Source organism: Caloenas nicobarica, chromosome 2 (genome assembly GCF_036013445.1).
Source record: "Caloenas nicobarica isolate bCalNic1 chromosome 2, bCalNic1.hap1, whole genome shotgun sequence".
Lineage (NCBI taxonomy): Eukaryota > Metazoa > Chordata > Aves > Columbiformes > Columbidae > Caloenas > Caloenas nicobarica.
In genome coordinates this window covers 140,703,378-140,720,254 of record NC_088246.1, presented here as the reverse complement: position 1 = coordinate 140,720,254, position 16,877 = coordinate 140,703,378, and the positions used below count along the sequence as shown (strand labels likewise).

General features: G+C 43.5%; 1 protein-coding gene and 1 non-coding gene across 2 annotated transcripts; both read left to right on the top strand.

Annotated features, from left to right (window-relative positions):
* The first annotated feature begins 1,725 nt into the window (after nucleotides 1-1,725).
* On the top strand, nucleotides 1,726-1,807 carry TRNAS-AGA (transfer RNA serine (anticodon AGA)). Its single transcript has one exon. It is a non-coding gene; the product is annotated as a tRNA-Ser (tRNA).
* Nucleotides 1,808-2,015: 208 nt separating this feature from the next.
* CFAP418 (cilia and flagella associated protein 418) lies at nucleotides 2,016-13,176 on the top strand. The gene is made up of 6 exons (XM_065629090.1): nucleotides 2,016-2,149; nucleotides 3,710-3,809; nucleotides 6,201-6,271; nucleotides 6,782-6,847; nucleotides 7,658-7,753; nucleotides 9,730-13,176. The coding sequence occupies exons 1-6, from the start codon at nucleotides 2,016-2,018 to the stop codon at nucleotides 9,887-9,889; spliced, it is 627 nt and encodes a 208-aa protein (XP_065485162.1). The 3' UTR covers nucleotides 9,890-13,176.
* Nucleotides 13,177-16,877: the final 3,701 nt, after the last annotated feature.

The following is a 16,877-nucleotide window of genomic DNA, read 5'->3' as shown; positions in this document are numbered from 1 at the left end:
AGTCCCAACCAAGGGACCACTTAAAAGAGCTGGAGCAGCATCAACACTATTTAGTTTCTTCCATCACATCAACCCAGGGAAGGCTCACGACTGTTCTACCCAACACATCTCTCCCAGCAGCACTGCCATCATATGGGCTGGGGTATTAATGAAGCCCCAGGATGCATGGGGAGGAAAATGGAACGATGAAATAAAAGCCGAAGTACGAGGGAATTCAAACACGGCTTGCAACTCATTACTTGGAGTACCAAGAGAATTGTAAAACACCTTGTAACCGAGAGGCTTTGCTTGGAACTGTTAAGGACTGCAGCCCCCACTTCATCACGGGCTGACAAATTTTGAACAGCCTTGGCAACGGGGGAGTGTGAGCGCTGAGTGTTCTGTCTCCGCTGACCTGAGGAGACGGCAATGCTTTGTTTTGCTTCACAGGCCCCCTCTCTCTCTCTTAATTGCCTCCTTGGGTTTCTAATCAAATATTATAATATATAGCATTCACCTCCATCGTTTGTCTCCAAGCATCAGCACTGACAATGCCAGCAGCGCGTCCACCTCAAGACATTGAACTCCCGTTTGTCTCTGAAGACAGAAGAGACCAGAGCACACATTGGCAGACCAGTCACTGAGACCCCCTACATTTGTCTGGATTTATTAGCACGGCAATAGGCGAGACCCTGTTTTATGTTTTATGGGACTTCCCTCAAAAATGCTAAATAAAGCACACAAAAAAAGAAAAAACAAACAAACCAAAAAAAACCACACACACACACACCAAAAAAAAAAAACCAAAACGCTTGCTTAAGTTATCTTTTTGTCAAAGAAAGGGAAGCCTGTGGCTCAACTGCACAAAGTCACAAAAACCCCATGGCCGGGCGGCAGGTGGCAGAGACTTCCCTCAGTGCCCGGGCTGAAACCGGCTGGAACCAGCCAGAACCGGCTGGAACCACCGCGTCATCCCCTCACCCAGCACCTGGCCAGCTCTGCTCGTGTGTCCCCGGCCGTGCCACAGGCTGTGGGGAACGTCTGCTGGTAATTGGGCTGAGGGCATTCTCTTGACATTACGCATAAACCCGATTTTATGTCTTTCATGCCACCCGGTGAAGAGATATGCCCGAAATACCAAAATGTGATCCTCACAGTTGTATCAGGTAACGTTACCCCGAAACGTTCCCGGCGCGGCTAGGCCGGGACCCTGCGACCCGTCCTGAGGCGGCCAGCCGAGGCGGAGTGGCCCGATTCAGCCCGGTGTGAGGCGGCGCGGCCCGGCCCGGTTCAGCCGGTTGTGAGGCGGAGCGCCCCGGCCCGGTTCAGCCCGATGTGAGGCGGAGCGCCCCGGCCCGGTTCAGCCCGTTGTGAGGGGGCGCGGCCCGGCTCGGTTCAGCCCGGTGTGAGGCGGCGCGGCCCGGCCCGGTTCAGCCTGTTGTGAGGCGGAGCGCCCCGGCCCGGTTCAGCCGGTTGTAAGGCGGGGCGCCCCGGCCCGGTTCAGCCCGGTGTGAGGCGGCGCGGCCCGGCCCGGTTCAGCCGGTTGTAAGGCGGCGCGGCCCGGCCCGGTTCAGCCCGGTGTGAGGCGGAGCGCCCCGGCCCGGTTCAGCCGGTTGTGAGGCGGGGCGCCCCGGCCCGGTTCAGCCCGGTGTGAGGCGGCGCGGCCTGGCCCGGTTCAGCCCAGCTCCGCCCGGTTCGGCGCGGGCTGTTAGAGGTAGCATGGCGGGAAAACAGTTACTAGCATGCGTAGTCGTGGCCGAGTGGTTAAGGCGATGGACTAGAAATCCATTGGGGTCTCCCCGCGCAGGTTCGAATCCTGCCGACTACGACAGAGCCTCACAGCTCTGTATCGATTTTTTTTTTTTTTTTTTTCGCTCACTCCCTTGTCCCGGGGGTAGCGGGGCGGCAGGCGGCGCTGCCCGAGGGCCAGACCGCCGACGAGCTCCGCACGCACCCCACAGGCACCCCCAGACCCCGGCGGGCACGGAGACTCCACCCCTGCCGGCGCCGCCGTGGCAACCGCTGGCGGCGGCAAGATGGCGGACGACTTGGACCAGTTACTGGATGAAGTGGAGCGGCGGCTCTGCCGCCTGCCGGGGAGCGGGACGGCAGCCGGCCCGCGGCACGGCGGTGGCGAGGAGGAGAAGAAGTCGGCGGCGAAGGAGGGCAGGTCAGCTGTCCTGCGTCGGTCCCGGCGCCCTCACCCCGCTCCCCGCCGAGCGGGCGGCCGCAGGGGCGGCGCGGCCCGGCCCTCCCCCGCACTGTGGGGCCGGAGGGGTCGGCGTCCGGCGAGACCCCTCGGGAACCGAAAATACCGAGGTTCGGGAACCGAAACGGTGGCCGGAGGTCATCCGCTGGCCCCTGTCTTACTTGTTTTTAAACCACCAAGTCGTGTGCCGATGAGCCGAGTTGGTTCAGATGGCCTTTGTCTCTCGGGAGTGTCCCAACCTCGGATTAAATATGGCGTTAAAAGCTGCGCTAATGTGCTTGTGAGTTAGGATCAGGGGTTACTTAGCTCCATAACCGACCTCATGATACATAAAGTAGCTATAAATTTTGTGATTTATGGCAGGAAGAACTTTAGCAATGGTATTATAGAACATTTTATTCTGTTGATACTTAAGTCATTTGTGTATTCTGTTCATACTTTTTCTACTAACCATATCTTCCGCAGTAAGCACATAACTTACACCCTACGCTTTCATGTATCCAATTCCAATTTCACAATTTTCCAAATGACGGTCTGAGTACCAACAGTTTCAGTCATGACAGGGTCGGTGCTGACAGGACTGCCAAGGCACTGCCACGTTGCTGCCATCCCTGCCCTCACAGGTGTCTTTGCTGCCCTCAGGTTTCCATCCCAGCCCTCACAGGTGTCTTTGCTGCCCTCAGGTTTCCATCCCAGCCCTCACAGGTGTCCCAGGTTCCGGTTGGGAGGTCTGTGGACCAGGGAGGCTTGGCCCGATGTCTCCACAGGTGAGCTGCTGAGCGCTTACCCAGTGGACATCTCAGAGTCCCAGGCAAGGATCCTAAGGAGCCAAATGACTAATAGAAGACCAATCCCCCTACCTTTGGGCACATTACTGGACTTACCTGTTGTTTGCATAATGGTTAGATGAGCACCTAAATTTAGTCAGTCTATTTACAGTATTTTTTAAAAATCGCAGTTTTCTTCTTTCTCAGGAGTAGACTTGTTCTTGACTGGTTGATGCAGCAGTACTACATTCCTCCCTTTCTTTGACAAAGAGCTAGCAAACAGCAGACTTGAGTGACAAGACTCCTCACTTGAGTGAAAGCAAAGTGCAGGTGATCTCTCTAAATGCGTACAGTTTGGCAGGGATTCCTCAGAACCCTTGCAGTTGTATAACATGAGGAGAGAACTCCCTCTAACCTTTTTATATTCCCACTGCTGAAGATTAATGTGAAAAATCAGGGCTGTCCAATTTGTTGCTCAGTAAGTGCAGCGTGGGTTATATTATTGTAGCTTTATTCAGGGTTGGAAGCGGTTGGAAATAAAAGAAGCAAGCAAAAGTTAGACCTATGATGGGACAGTTCAACAAGGCATCATCCTGCAGTTTACATCTGTCCAGTCATGATTTGGATGGCCTACCTTAGATACTACAGAAATATTAGAGGAAAAAGGCTGCAACTAATTTTATGTTTTAACTTAAAATTCTTAGAACTGCTCTGATCATGCTACAAAATGAAGGCTGATTTGTTTGTTTTTCAGGTCAGCTAAACTGTTGATGAGTGCTGGCAGCAGTGAAGAAGATATAGATGACATTATTGATGAGATCTGTAATGACAGCAGCTTTGCCAAAACACCTCTGGTGAGTAGGAGTCGGGGAGAATGCAGAACGGATGAGAAACTAAAACTGTTTTAAAGCAAAAAATGAACTAAAACAAGCTGTAGGATAACTTGGAAATAAAGCAGAAAGGAAAATGCAACATTCCTATAGTGAGGAACAGGAGAGATATATAGAGATGGCCTTACCCAGGCAGTAAGAGACAATTAAAGGAAATGTTAATTCAAGGTAGAGCATACTGTCAAATATCATAGAATCACAGAATGGTTAGGGTTGGTAGGGATCTCTGGACGTCATCTGGTCCAGCCCCCTGCTCAAGCAGGGCTACCTAGAGCTGGTTGGCCAGGACCATGTGCTGGTGGCTTTGGAATATCTCCAAGGATGGAGACTCTACAGCTTCTCTAAGTAACCTGTTCCAGTGTTCGACCACCCTCACAAGAAGTAAAGAAGTTTTTTCTTATGTTTAACTGGAATTTCTTGAATTTCAGTTTGTACCCATTGCCTCTCCTCCTGTCAGTGGGCCCCAGTGAGAAGAGTCTGGCTGTGTCTATTCTTCCCCATCACGTATTCTTATACATTGATAAGATTCTACTGACCCTTGTCTTCTCCAGGTTAAACAATTCCAGCTCCCTTAGCCTCCACCTGTATCTCAGATGGTCTTAAGTCCTCAATCACTTTCGTGGTCCTTTGCTGGACCCACTCCATTATGTCCATGTCTCTTTTGTACTGGACACATCACTCCAGACGTGTCTATGAGGCCATATCTGGAGTACTGTGTCCAGTTCTGGGCCCTCCAGTACAAGAGAGAGATGGAGCTGGAGGGCCTCCAGCAAAGGGCCATGGAGAAGATCAAGAGACTGGAGTATCTTTCATGTGAGGAGAGGCTGACAGAGCTGGGACTGTTCAGCCTGGAAAAGAGAAGGCAGCAGGGAGACCTTATCGATGTGTGTAAATACCTGATGGGAGGAGTAAAGAAGGGGCCCGCCGCTCCTCTGTAGTGCCCAGTGACAGGACAAGAGGCAATTAAATTCCATCTGTACACAAGAAAACACTGTCTTACTGCAAGGGTGGTCAAATACCGGGACAGGCTGCCCAGAGAGGTTGTGGAGTCTCCATCTGTGGAAATTTTCAAAATGCAGCTGGCCACAGTCCTGGGCAAGCTGCTGAAGCTGACCCTGCTTTGAGCAGGAGGATTGGCCTAGATGATCCCAAGAGGTCCTTTCCAACCAAAATGATTCCATGACTCTGGCTCACCAGTGCTGACTAGAGAAGAAGGATCATCTCCCTCAACCTACTGGCAATGTCCCTCCTAATGGGAGGGTGCTGTTGCCTTCTGTGCTGCAAAGGTACCCTGCTGGCTCGTGGTCAGCTTATCACTGACCGCATTCCCTGTGGCCTTCTCTGCAAAGCTGCTTTCCAGCTGGTCAGCCCCCAGTGTGTTCTGGCGCATGAGTTACAGGGGCAGGAGTTTGCATTTCCCCTTAGTTGAACTTCCAGGGATTCCCCTCAGCCCATTTTTGCAGTGTGTCGAGGTCCCTTTGAATAGCAGTGCAGTTGTCTGGCACACAAACCACTGCTCCCTATTTTGTATCATCTGCAAATGACTTCGGTTGTTTGACAGCAGGAGACAGAGATGAAACCACAAATTTACGTTGTCAAGACAGAGTGAGAGAAAACATTGAAAATAGATATTCCTTTAGGTATCATCGGAAGAAAATTGTGTTATTCATGCTTCATAACCCCCTGTGCAGATCCTCTTATTTTCATGAGTGACATTAGTTTTGGTTTTTTTGTCTTTGATTTCTTAGGTGAGTAAAGGTGAACCAACAAAAGACACTTGTATACCACTATATATATGTCTGAGTCAGAAAGAATTATGTCAGTAAATTTGTATAATTTTATCATTTATATCCCAAGGACTTCCCATTTAGGATCTAGAATTCTAGCATTCAAGATTTCAAATAACCTGTTTTATGCACTGCAAATAGCAAACTTCAAAAACACTTCAACGTTCTGAATAATAGAAGTTCTTGATATGTTTTCAGTAAAACAAAAGCTCAAAAACACCAAGGGAGAAAGTTCCTAATTTAAAACTGGTTTTAAAAGCATAATTATTAAAAAGAGGGCATGAAATACTAAGTCTTGATTGTAAAGTCGAAGTGATCATGTGGTGTTGAATTCCATCAGGCAGAGTTGGGAATTTGGTATGGGAAGAGAGGCCTCATTCCCCATTTATTTGTTACTTCGTCAGCTTTTGTCTTAAAGAGCCTCAGAGAAACACAAGCAAGATAATTCCCAAATTCTTAGTCCCCTTCTTCTGTAAGTGAGATTTTCTGGCTCCTGCTTTTTAAGTAAAACAGAATATTGTTACCTTCCTGTAATGGTGCCTTTTATTCTTTGGTTGTTTCTAAATAGAAATTGAAGTCTAATTCTGCAAGTTTCACACCAGAAAGCAATAGTGCTGTTGTACAGGCTTATAGGAAAAGGTAAGTGAAAAATGTCTTGGCTAGTTGAACATAGCTTGATTATAGCTTGTTGTCCACCTAATAATATTGCCGTTGTTTAATTTGTGTTGACAATAACTAAGAAAGAAACTGAGTACTTAGGGAAGCATTCATTTTAAAGAAAAAGATAAATACAAAGATAATTTTGAAGAATTACTAATGTGCTTTCATGTGGCAAAACCTATTTATTATAAATTTATTAATTATTTAAGTTATTGAATAACAGCTTCCTTTGCCTTATGGAAATACACATTTATCAAATGCTGCAATATATAGTCCCGTATATATTTAGTATAGAGAGATGTTGTCGTAGTGTTTTTCTTTGAACGTGTTGGTAATGAAATTTTAAAATTCTATAGCGTTTGGATGCTTTGCCTACATTTAATAAATATTGGTTTAGAAATACCATTCTCTTAAACCAGGAGAATCATTGTAGTACTATCTCCAAAAGGTCATGGTATAATTTAATATTTTTTCATGAAATCCATATAGGTGCTGTCCAGTGTACCTAGGTGGAAGCTCTTCACCATATGGCATAGGAACGAATATTTCAAAAAGGTATGAAACGTAAAAAAAATAGTTCTACTTTCTTTATCATTATTTTTATTCATACACATGTTTCTGGAGTTTTGCATTTGAACTCAACAGGACAGCCCTACATTGATCTAAACATGTGGCTGCCTGTAACTGCAGTTGGAGTCAGCTAGTTCCTTCCAGTCCTCTGTTGTTGACCACGAGATCTTTTGTTTGTTTGAGGAGTTGAAAGATGTAGGCAAATGAGACATGAGACTCCAAAAATCAAAACCATGTAGTTAAGGAAATTGCCGCTGTATTGTTATTTTTCCCTGCCTCTCTCCAGCTTTCTGTGTGATGCCGAGTATGTCACTTATCTAAGTGGGCTGGTTTAAATCATCCCGGAGCCTGAACTGAAAATAGCCAGAGTGCTTTGCAGCTGCAGCTGAACTTAGTAGGAGAGGTATAACACTTTAGAGATTTATCCCCAGCACCCTGTAGAACATTATTACATTTCCATATGGGATTTTTTTTGGTAAGTACTTATGCACTTGATGCATATTTGGATGCCGGTCAGATGCCATACCAGTGAGGAAGACCAAAGAGAATATATCCAGAGAATATCCGTTTATTTATGTGTTCAAGTGAGGTTAGGAACCCATAAAAATAATACATGATCATATCGTTAAAACATGTACCATAATGAATGAACCAGAGATGTAAAAAAACATAAGGTTACAGGGCAACCTTGCTTCTAGTATATGTGAGCAAGTGCTGTACTTTAAAACCGTTACGGTCTGTGTAGCTTCTGTGATTGTAATAAGCTCTTGGAACTTTCTGTTCTTTTTTGACCAGAACGTGTGATCAACTACGTTGCACTGCTTGTGACTTCCGTGTGTCACTTTTCAATGATTACATCTGGGATCAGTCCTGTGATTATCTTTTTTTCAGGTATGTCTGAGGTAGGTTTGGTAGTAGTATCATGTTACTGTGTTTTGGGGCTTGATAGGAACTGGAAAGATGAAAAGTCCTGAGCACTCCTGTGTTACCTAAAAAGGAGAATACATGCAACCTGTTTGGTGATCAGGTAGGAAAGTCTGGAGGGATGAAACACGTCCTATAATCTGTTTTCATACCTTTCCATTTACCCCATCACTCTTCCTCTCTGCTTTTAAAAAGTTTCATTAATCAAAAGGCAACTTCACTACTGAAATAAGCAGACAGTCTGTGTGATGGGTTGGCCTCTGGTGTGCCATTCCAGCATGCCTACAAAATGAATGCAGACTGTTCGGCATGAACTTCTCACCATACCTTCAGTCACACAGACTGTGATTGCTTCAATCAGATTTTCTTTTTTCCAATATCAAGTATTAAATCAAATACATTTGTTTCTTAACAGACTTCTTTTTGAAGCAAAGTATGATTAAATGAAGGGTGGGACTTCTTTTTTCTTCTTATATTGTCATGTCTTTGACTTTAATTATTTCAATTTTTTTGAAGACTTAAGGAGTTCTTACTTCCAGTTTCTCTAAAACTGTATCTAATGCCAAGACTTAGTGAAGGGTAGTGTAGTAGGCATGCTCCTAATACAGACATCAAATTTCAATTCCTCTTATTTTAGTGCAGTCTGAATGTGCCCATTAACTGATGGAGGTAGTGGTTGTACTCAGATTGTGTTTGGCCACCAGAGGTGTGACAGCTGTAGTAGAACAGTAATGGATACATCATCTCCTTTTCCATTATTTTTCTTGTATTACATGTTAGGTTTTTCCTGTATTTTCCTTCCAGTTTCAAAATTTGTGTTTTTCTTTGAATGAAAATCTTATGTTCATTGCAGGGGGTTTGGACTAGATGACCTTTGAAGATCCCTTCCAATCCAAACTATTCTATGATTTTCCCAATGTTTAAAGCAGCATTAAATATACAGTGCTGCACTAGTCTTCTGAGATGAGTTTGGTAGCTGGAAATGTTAAATAAAAATATGCTTCTTTTATTTGCTTAAAGTCTAAATTATTCTGCTTCTGAGATCTTGAAATTAATAAATTTTTTTTTAGAAAGACTTGAAAGGCATCACTACCAGATACTTGGAACATTGGTTAAAATCTGTAATCTTTAGCAAGATATCTAGCTATTTATTTAGAATAATCTGAATTTTTAAAAGCAAACTTGAAGATGAAACATTTGCTTTCCATGAATAAGTGTCTGACCTCTTTTTCTAAAAATTCTTCCTTCCATGTGTGTTTTGGGTTTTCTTTCTTTATCTGGGCTTGTTAATGTTGTTTCTGAGCAATTCAGTGGCCAGTAACTGGTGGTCAGGGGGAGGTCATGAGAACAGGGATAGTTAAAATGCTAAATTTTCTTCACTTGTTTTTTGAAACAACTTGGTTTTGTAATAGCCAGCCATGCTGATTTTTCATTTGTTGTGATTGATGCTTGCACGGGAGTTATTTGTGGTTTGATCTAGGTTTTGTTATGGCCATTTCATTTCAGTCACTTAAACAACCATCCTGGGTAACAGTTCCTGATGAAAAGTTTAACTCTCTAATTGTTCCCATTCTGCATAGGGATTTTAACAGTAAATTTGATAAAACACTTTTGGTAATTTCTTAACACAAGAATTAGCTCTACCTGGTTTTCTTCCCCGCTCTTCCTCTGGAGTCTCACACAGGGTCTCTAAATCTGACAGAGAACATTGTTTACAAAAGCATCAGTCTCCAGTTGATCTGAGACTACAGCAACTATGTACCAAGACTGGTCTCAGGAAAGGATTGTGTTCAAAACAGAATTTAAACATATCCCTAAACTCATTCATAACAGTGGTACTCAGAAATGTTCTTAAGAGCTTTTCTGAATTGAAATGGCCTCATGAATCTTTTTTCTTTAAAAAAAAAATGCGTGATCCTCAACTGAGTTCACTCCATTGACAGGAATAATATGCCTGAGCTCAGTAAACTAAGAGCGAAGATGATCAAGAAGAAAGGAGCACGAGCATACGCTTGTCAGTGCAGCTGGAGATCCATTAATGAATTAACCGACCTCCAAACAGACCAGCAGCTTCGGTGGGTTTGCGGTAAACATGCAGAATGAAGTCATCTTGCGTGTGGTACCTGCTTGTGTGGAAACAGGTTGTAGATGCAATTGTTTCCCACACAGTTTTCTGAGAACAGATGGAAACCTGAATACTTATATCTAGAAACAGATCATAACACCCAGACTTCAACCCAAAACCTTTTTTTTTTTCAACTCAACTGTCTTGCAAGCAGTAGGGGGAGTTGAATTATTAGAAGGCACAACCAGTTTGGAGGCTTGCTGGAAGGTAAATGAGGTTAAAGCTCATACTCAGTTAAAGGAAGAGGAAATTGACAGATTTAGCCATGGGGCAAAGCACCTTGAGGCTGTTCCCCATACCTAGCAGAGCACCTTATTTCCCGTGTCTGCAAAATCTTGGGTCTCCCAAGTGGTGGGTTGGGATGCAGCCGTGATACACAAGCATATGAATTTCTGCATAGAAATTAATACTGCTGTTCTGCGTTATTCGTAGCTGTTAATGAGCAAGTGGGTGTAGATCTCTTTAAAAAATTACTGCAAGATCAGCTCTCACCTTGAAGGTTTCAGCATACCCCAAAACTTTATTTTACCCACCAGTAGCCAAAAACTGCAGGTGCTGGAAATTTCCTTCCAGTTCCTACTGCTTTCTTCAAAGCACTTTCTGCTGACTCAGGACCTTTACCACAGTGAATTTCTTGGACTTCCATTCAGCCTTCACTGCAAGAGGTGAACAAGTTATTGTACCATTATTAAATATTGTGCAATTTTAAAGAGATTCTGAAGAGTATATGGCTCTTCTGTCATTTTTTCAAGGGAAATAAGGCTCAGGCTTTAAAGAGTGAGAAAATGTATATCCCCACTGGCGTTCAAGTTTGCATTTTTTCAGTTTCACTTAGCTTTCACTTCAGCTTCACTTCAAAATACTACATATTCAGAAAGCGTAACTGTCCTGTTTCAACACACTCCATTCTTCCAGTAACATCATAAAACTACTTCCAGTATCATGTTACTCGGTGAATTTTCTTGATTACTGTTAATGTCACTGTAGTTTACGAGCTCTTTCTTTTCATTATGTATAAATAACACAGGAGATGGATTTGAGTTTTGGGCAGGCAGAGAGGAAGGAAGGGATTACCAGTCCTGGCAATTGCTACATTGAAAAGTGTGTCAAATTGGGAAGTCTGTCAGTATTTTTTGCTATGCAGAATGTGATACTGTACAGATAAATTCAAATTAATTACTTTGTGCAATTCTATACAGAGCCATTTCTGTTTTTTTGAAGTTTTGCTCATGGCCCTAAATCTATATATTGTCAATCTGTTCTTTTTCTGAGCTTTTCCAAAAACTTAAGTGGTCTTTCTTATAGAAGTCATCTCTTGAATCTGTCGCTTTGTCTGTACCCCTCTGAAAGAGCAGATCCCTGTAGTGACCAGAGGCATAATGTCCTCCGCATCCCGCTCACCTTGCCTCTCTGCGAGTGTTTTTTTAGAACTGCAGAGGAGCAGCAGCATGGCTGCAGGCCTGGCAGCGCTCGTGTACGCAGTGCTGTGCCACTGCTCTGGAGTGCATGTTCCAGCGCCCCGTGCCACCTTGCTCGTAGGTTCAGAGGTGAGCTGGCTGTGGAGAGGTACTACCTGGCATAATGGTATAGACATATTTAGGGTCATGTACTGTTTTCAGTGCAACTGGTGTTTCAGGCTGAAGTTTCAACTGCTTGAGTCTAAAACTGCAGGTTCAGGAGACAGAGGGACCAGTTGATTGATGCTCCATCAGTACTGGAAGAGGTCTGCTTGTCTTTCTGTCCTCTGTGCAGAGATACCCTGTGTGGACTCTAAGCAGTAAGTGTTCCTGGGTTTTCTTCAGGTGGGCCTGGGTGATTTCCATTCCCAGAGAAACATCCGTGTTGAAATGGTAGGAGAAGAACCCCCAACAATAGGATGTAATTTATTAACAAGCTCCAGAGAAGAATAAACCTATTTTCCATTCCTTTTCTTGAAGAAGGATGCATTTCAAAAAGTGCTAAGCTGCCTTGACTTGCCTGTTCCAAGGCCATTTGAAACTCATGACCAAGTAGCCCCACAGGATGCTCTTTTGGCCTGGATTTGCACTGAACTTGTGCCACAATGTCAGGAACAAGTTAGGCTTGTGACTTGTGAGCAGGAAGCAGGGAAAATACTAAGACCCGTCTCAGTTCATGAGACAGAGTCTTATGTGACTTGGAGAAGGAGCATGTCTCCTGCACCCTGTTTTAAACAAACCAGCAAAAATAGTCACCCCTGCTGGAGCAGTTTGCGTTACCAAGTGTGTGGAGCAAATCGTGCAGAAACGAAAGTTCAAGACATCCGTTCTAGTGATTTTTGTGGCAAGAAGACAGCCTGGAGCACTTGGAAAGTGGAGACTAGGAAGGAATTGAGACGAAAGAATGTAGGAGAAGTAAAAAAGGATTAACACGAATATCTATTGACATTAGTCAGCATTTCTCCTAGGTCACCTCATCCCTCACTCTTCTGTTAGCCTGAAGAGCTGTACAAAGAGAGCTCGCTTTCTGGACAGAGATTGTTGTCAGGTGATTGTATCACTAACGACATTAAGACTGCACTCCAAGCACTGGAAATGTTCAAAGATAATCTTTATTGGTAAATATATATGGGAACCTGAGCATTCCCGTGAAATCATCATGTTTATTCAAGTGTAGTTATTTGTTTCTGGCCTTGGTCAGAATGGTGGGATAGGACAGCTCTTTGCCCAAGTGGAGTTTTAAATGTGCAGAAATAGTGCTTGTTGTATTGGTTTTCAGTACAGAATTTATCGTATTTTTAGATGTGAAAATAGTTACTATGTCATTAAATAAAATTATTTTGTTGGAAAGAGCAGTGGTATTAAGTATTTGATTTCCCTTCCTATGGTTTCTTCAGTTGCATGTTACACACCACTCTGAAGTCATAAAATTAAAATAATGTGAAGTAAGGTAAAATTTGAGCTTGAATGTTCATTTGATGAAGGTATTGTAAGATGGCACAAAGTTTTCAACTTGTAGCCCAGACCCTAAGTGATACTTCCATGTCAGTTATCTGAGACAGCAGGGATTGTATAAATAATTCTATTCAAAAATGCCATTCAGCTGTTGTCAGAGGGAACTACTTGAAACAGTTTTGCTAAGTGCATATGTGACCGCGGTTTTCCTCCATTATTTTGCTTTGGAAGTTTATAATACTATTTCTGTTTGTGAAATGGGCAAGGCAAGAACTTCAGACTTTCATTTTGCTTGGATGATATGCCTGGAAATTTTCTAGCCCGCAGCATTAGTCTGCAGCAGATCCCTCACCAAAACAAAAGCCAGGAAGGACGGCAAAATGAGAATCCACGCAAAAGCATTCACTTGGAAATGTACCCAGTGGTTTAATGTCATACCAGCTTTTCTAAATCTATGTTCCATCAGTACTTCTGGATAGGAATCCAAATGAGATGTACATCATACATTTTGATAGCTTTCCTTTGTCGCATTTTAATGTGCTGTTCTAACTATATCTCACTTGTTCTACCTACAAACTGTGGAGGGTGTCTAACCCAGATGGTGAATATATAGCTCAGAAGAGTCATTATTAAGGTTCTTGCCCTGCCATAAAATTTAACTTACAGAAGCCTAATAGCATTACATATTGCAAGCTCTACACTGTATAAAATTGAATAATTTTTTTTTTTTCTGAACACCCATTTCAGTTTTGTACTGAAGGTATTCTGCAAATGCCAAGTGCTGGAAGCTGCCACTTGTTGAAAGACTGCTCACTTCTCTTGTTTCCTGACATGTGAGTCTTCGGGTCATGTAACCAGCACTTGCGGTAGTCACACAATAGAGGAGAGACTGGGCTGGGAGCTATGCAGGCAAATTTTTCTTCCTTCCAGGCTCTTTTTGCACAAGATTTGACCAGTTTTGTCTGTTGCGTGACACCTGATAGCTGTAGACAGGCCAAGCTGTAGGGGATGTAGTAAAGGAGTATCAGGTGCTGCACATCTGTGAGGGCCGCACACGATGTCTGGGACTTGGCAGGTGTGCTTGGATAAAAGTATTCTTCAAATGTCAATACTTTAATAAAAAGTTGGAACAAATCTGTATTGTGTGTTGCGGAAATTCTACTGTGTTGTTCCTACCCAAGAGAAGCCTTATGAAAATGGTGTAGGACCATGTTTTCTCTGTCAGAAGGGTTATGAAATGCCCTTAACACAAAAGCATTGTCCAGCTCATGAGAAACAATAAGTACTGTTGTGTTTTCTCACATCAGAGAGGATGTAGCACATACCTGAAAAGGAAATGAGCTTTAACATTCTTTACCAGATAACATGAGGAGAGCACATTAAATTGGAAAGACCTCATAAAGGTAAATGCATTTACCACATACTTTGGATATTTACTTAGAAGAAAAGGTGGAGCCACCTGCTGTGGGAGGGGGCAAATAGCTGAAGTTCTTGCAGAGTGGGATGCTGGTACCTTGGTGTGTCAGTCAAGGCAGGTATCACTGGCATCATACTGGTGCTTTAGAAGTGGGAAATCAGTCAGGGAATCGCAGCATTTGCTGTCCCATGGATCTTGCTGTAGAAAACCTTTCTTTGTACAAAGAAGTTGCTCTACAATGATCCTCGTTCTCCATGATGGTGAAACGCTGCTTGGCACACATTAGAGTAACAGACACAAGTATCTCCTATACTCTGTTCTGAATTTGGACTCTAGGTGTCAGTGCTCTTCAGGCAGTAATTACTTCCCAGACTTAGTGTGGACTCAGTGAGAACACACAGAAAACGCTCACTGCCTCAGTACTCCTGACTTACCCTTGCAGTGTCACAGAGCACCCTCAGAAGGTAGTGTCCAGATATGTTTAATTCACATGGACAACTTTTATTCTGTTGGGTTTTAGAAGTGATTTGGGGTAAAATGTGATTATACAATCTAGTCTGCAGAGGGCAGAGCAACACCGCTGAGTGTTACAGCTCAGGCTTCTGCTTCACTAATACAAGCTCATACTTTTTTTTTTTTGAATAATGAATGTTTATATTCAACGGACCGAGGCTTCTTGCATTTGTTTTCTAATGCTGTAATTATAAGTGGGGTAGCCAGATCTGTGGCAACTCCACTTGATTTTTGTGTGACTTCATCCAAACAGTCCTTAAGTGTCCATGGCCAATACTGGAGCAGATTAACTTGTTTAGCTGTCAGCTAATGAAGCATAAAAAAAAAATCTGTGTGTATATATATACATGTAAGTGTATGTATGTTTATCCTCTAACAACATCAGTGAAGAACTAAATTGCCTTTGGGATTTGCCTTTTACCCAGTCCAAGTTAATTTTCCCTGAAATTGTTAAGTGGTTTTGGCGAGTAGAGGTTGTATACTTTAGAATGTCATAACGTTCAAAACAAAATTTATATAGCACATCATCCAAGATGTGAAAAGATGACAAATTTTAAAAAGAAAATGGTAAAAGGCCGAGATTTAAAAATACCAAAAAATTGTTTCTATGTCAGAACGGAACGCAGAAGCCCAGAGATACTGCAGCGCAGTCTGAGCCATGCAAGTGAGAATTGCCCAAGACCTGCACCCTGCCGTTTGTCCGCCCTGAGTCCTGACGTGCAAATGCCCACAATTTGCCCAAAGCAAGGACAGAACTTCATATGGGAGGTGTCCTTTTTAGGAGTCCTTTAGAATTGCAATTCTAGGGGCTGGCCCAGAAGCCGGGGGTGAATCCACCACCCCCCCATCCACTGCCCTTCAGTCACTTCCATCCCAGGAAGCTGAGCTGCAGAGGGAAGCGAAGTGCAGGAGAGACTCGTCCTCTGAGGGTACCTGCTTGCTTCCCCAGGAGGATGCTGTGGAACACGTTGAGCTGAGTATGATTCATTTGGGTTTGGGGGGTTGTCCTCTAAAATGTGTGAGGAGGGTTTCCTGCAGCATTTTGAAACCTGTTTCTTGGTGATAGGTTTTAGATACAAGAGCTAAGATAGTCACATATTTTATTTAGATATTATAGTCAGATATTACACTTAGATATAAGAGCTAAGACATTCAGGGCTGCTAAAATCCTCTTAGCCAGTGGTTTATAACTGTTACTCAAACATAAGCAAATAGTCTTGAAGTTTTTCATAAGAGTTTAGTGAAACTGAAACCCTTACAGCCTCAGAGCTTGCACCAAAGCACTGAGAGGCAGAGAGGAGGAAGACGTTTTCATAGTGGTCAAACAATATTCTAGCTCCAAGGACCTTAAATACATCTATTGAAAAATGGCATGGCTTACAGAGCGGAAAAAATGTTAACTAGCTCTTGAATGGCAGTGGGATATCTAATAAGTAGCCATAGAATTTTTCAATCTCTACTTAAAGGCAAGCGATATGGCCTTACCTAAGATAATGAAATGTATGTGATAGTAATTAAATAGAGCGAGCGCAAATCTTTCAGCTAAGGCAAAGAAGCTTTGGGCCAGTCAGCAATCTGACAGTTCTCGGCAGCCCGTGTCCTGCCCGCCCTGGTGTAAACAGCATTCACAGGAAGGGGGGAAGCAGCTACCAGAGACAGGAAGGTTGAATTTAGCATCAAACTCCTTATCTGGGAGAGCGGGCTGCTCAGGATGCTGGTAGGAAAAAGTGTACAAATTGCTCCAGCAGGCTCTGACAGCTGCCTGGCCCTTCCTGGGGAGACCATTCATAGCCATGTAATCAGGGTACAATCTTGCGCGTGCAGATGGATTTAGGAAGAGATTATATCCTGGGGACGGTTATCCAAAATAATGCTTAACATGGCATATTATGGTTTCACTAAGTCTCAGTTACCGACACTTGCAGGAAGAGACTGATCTGCAGGCTGAAGTAAGAGGCAGGGTGTCTTTTAAAAATCAAAGCTTTATCATAATAAGAGTTATTAGTTTTTAGCCCTAAAGAAATATAAGCTTTTCGTGAATCTTAACATGAACTGCAATATCTGGTTCATATCAGAGCTGGCACAGCTCTGGTTCCAGCACTTTAGAGATAAAAGTTGTCGCAG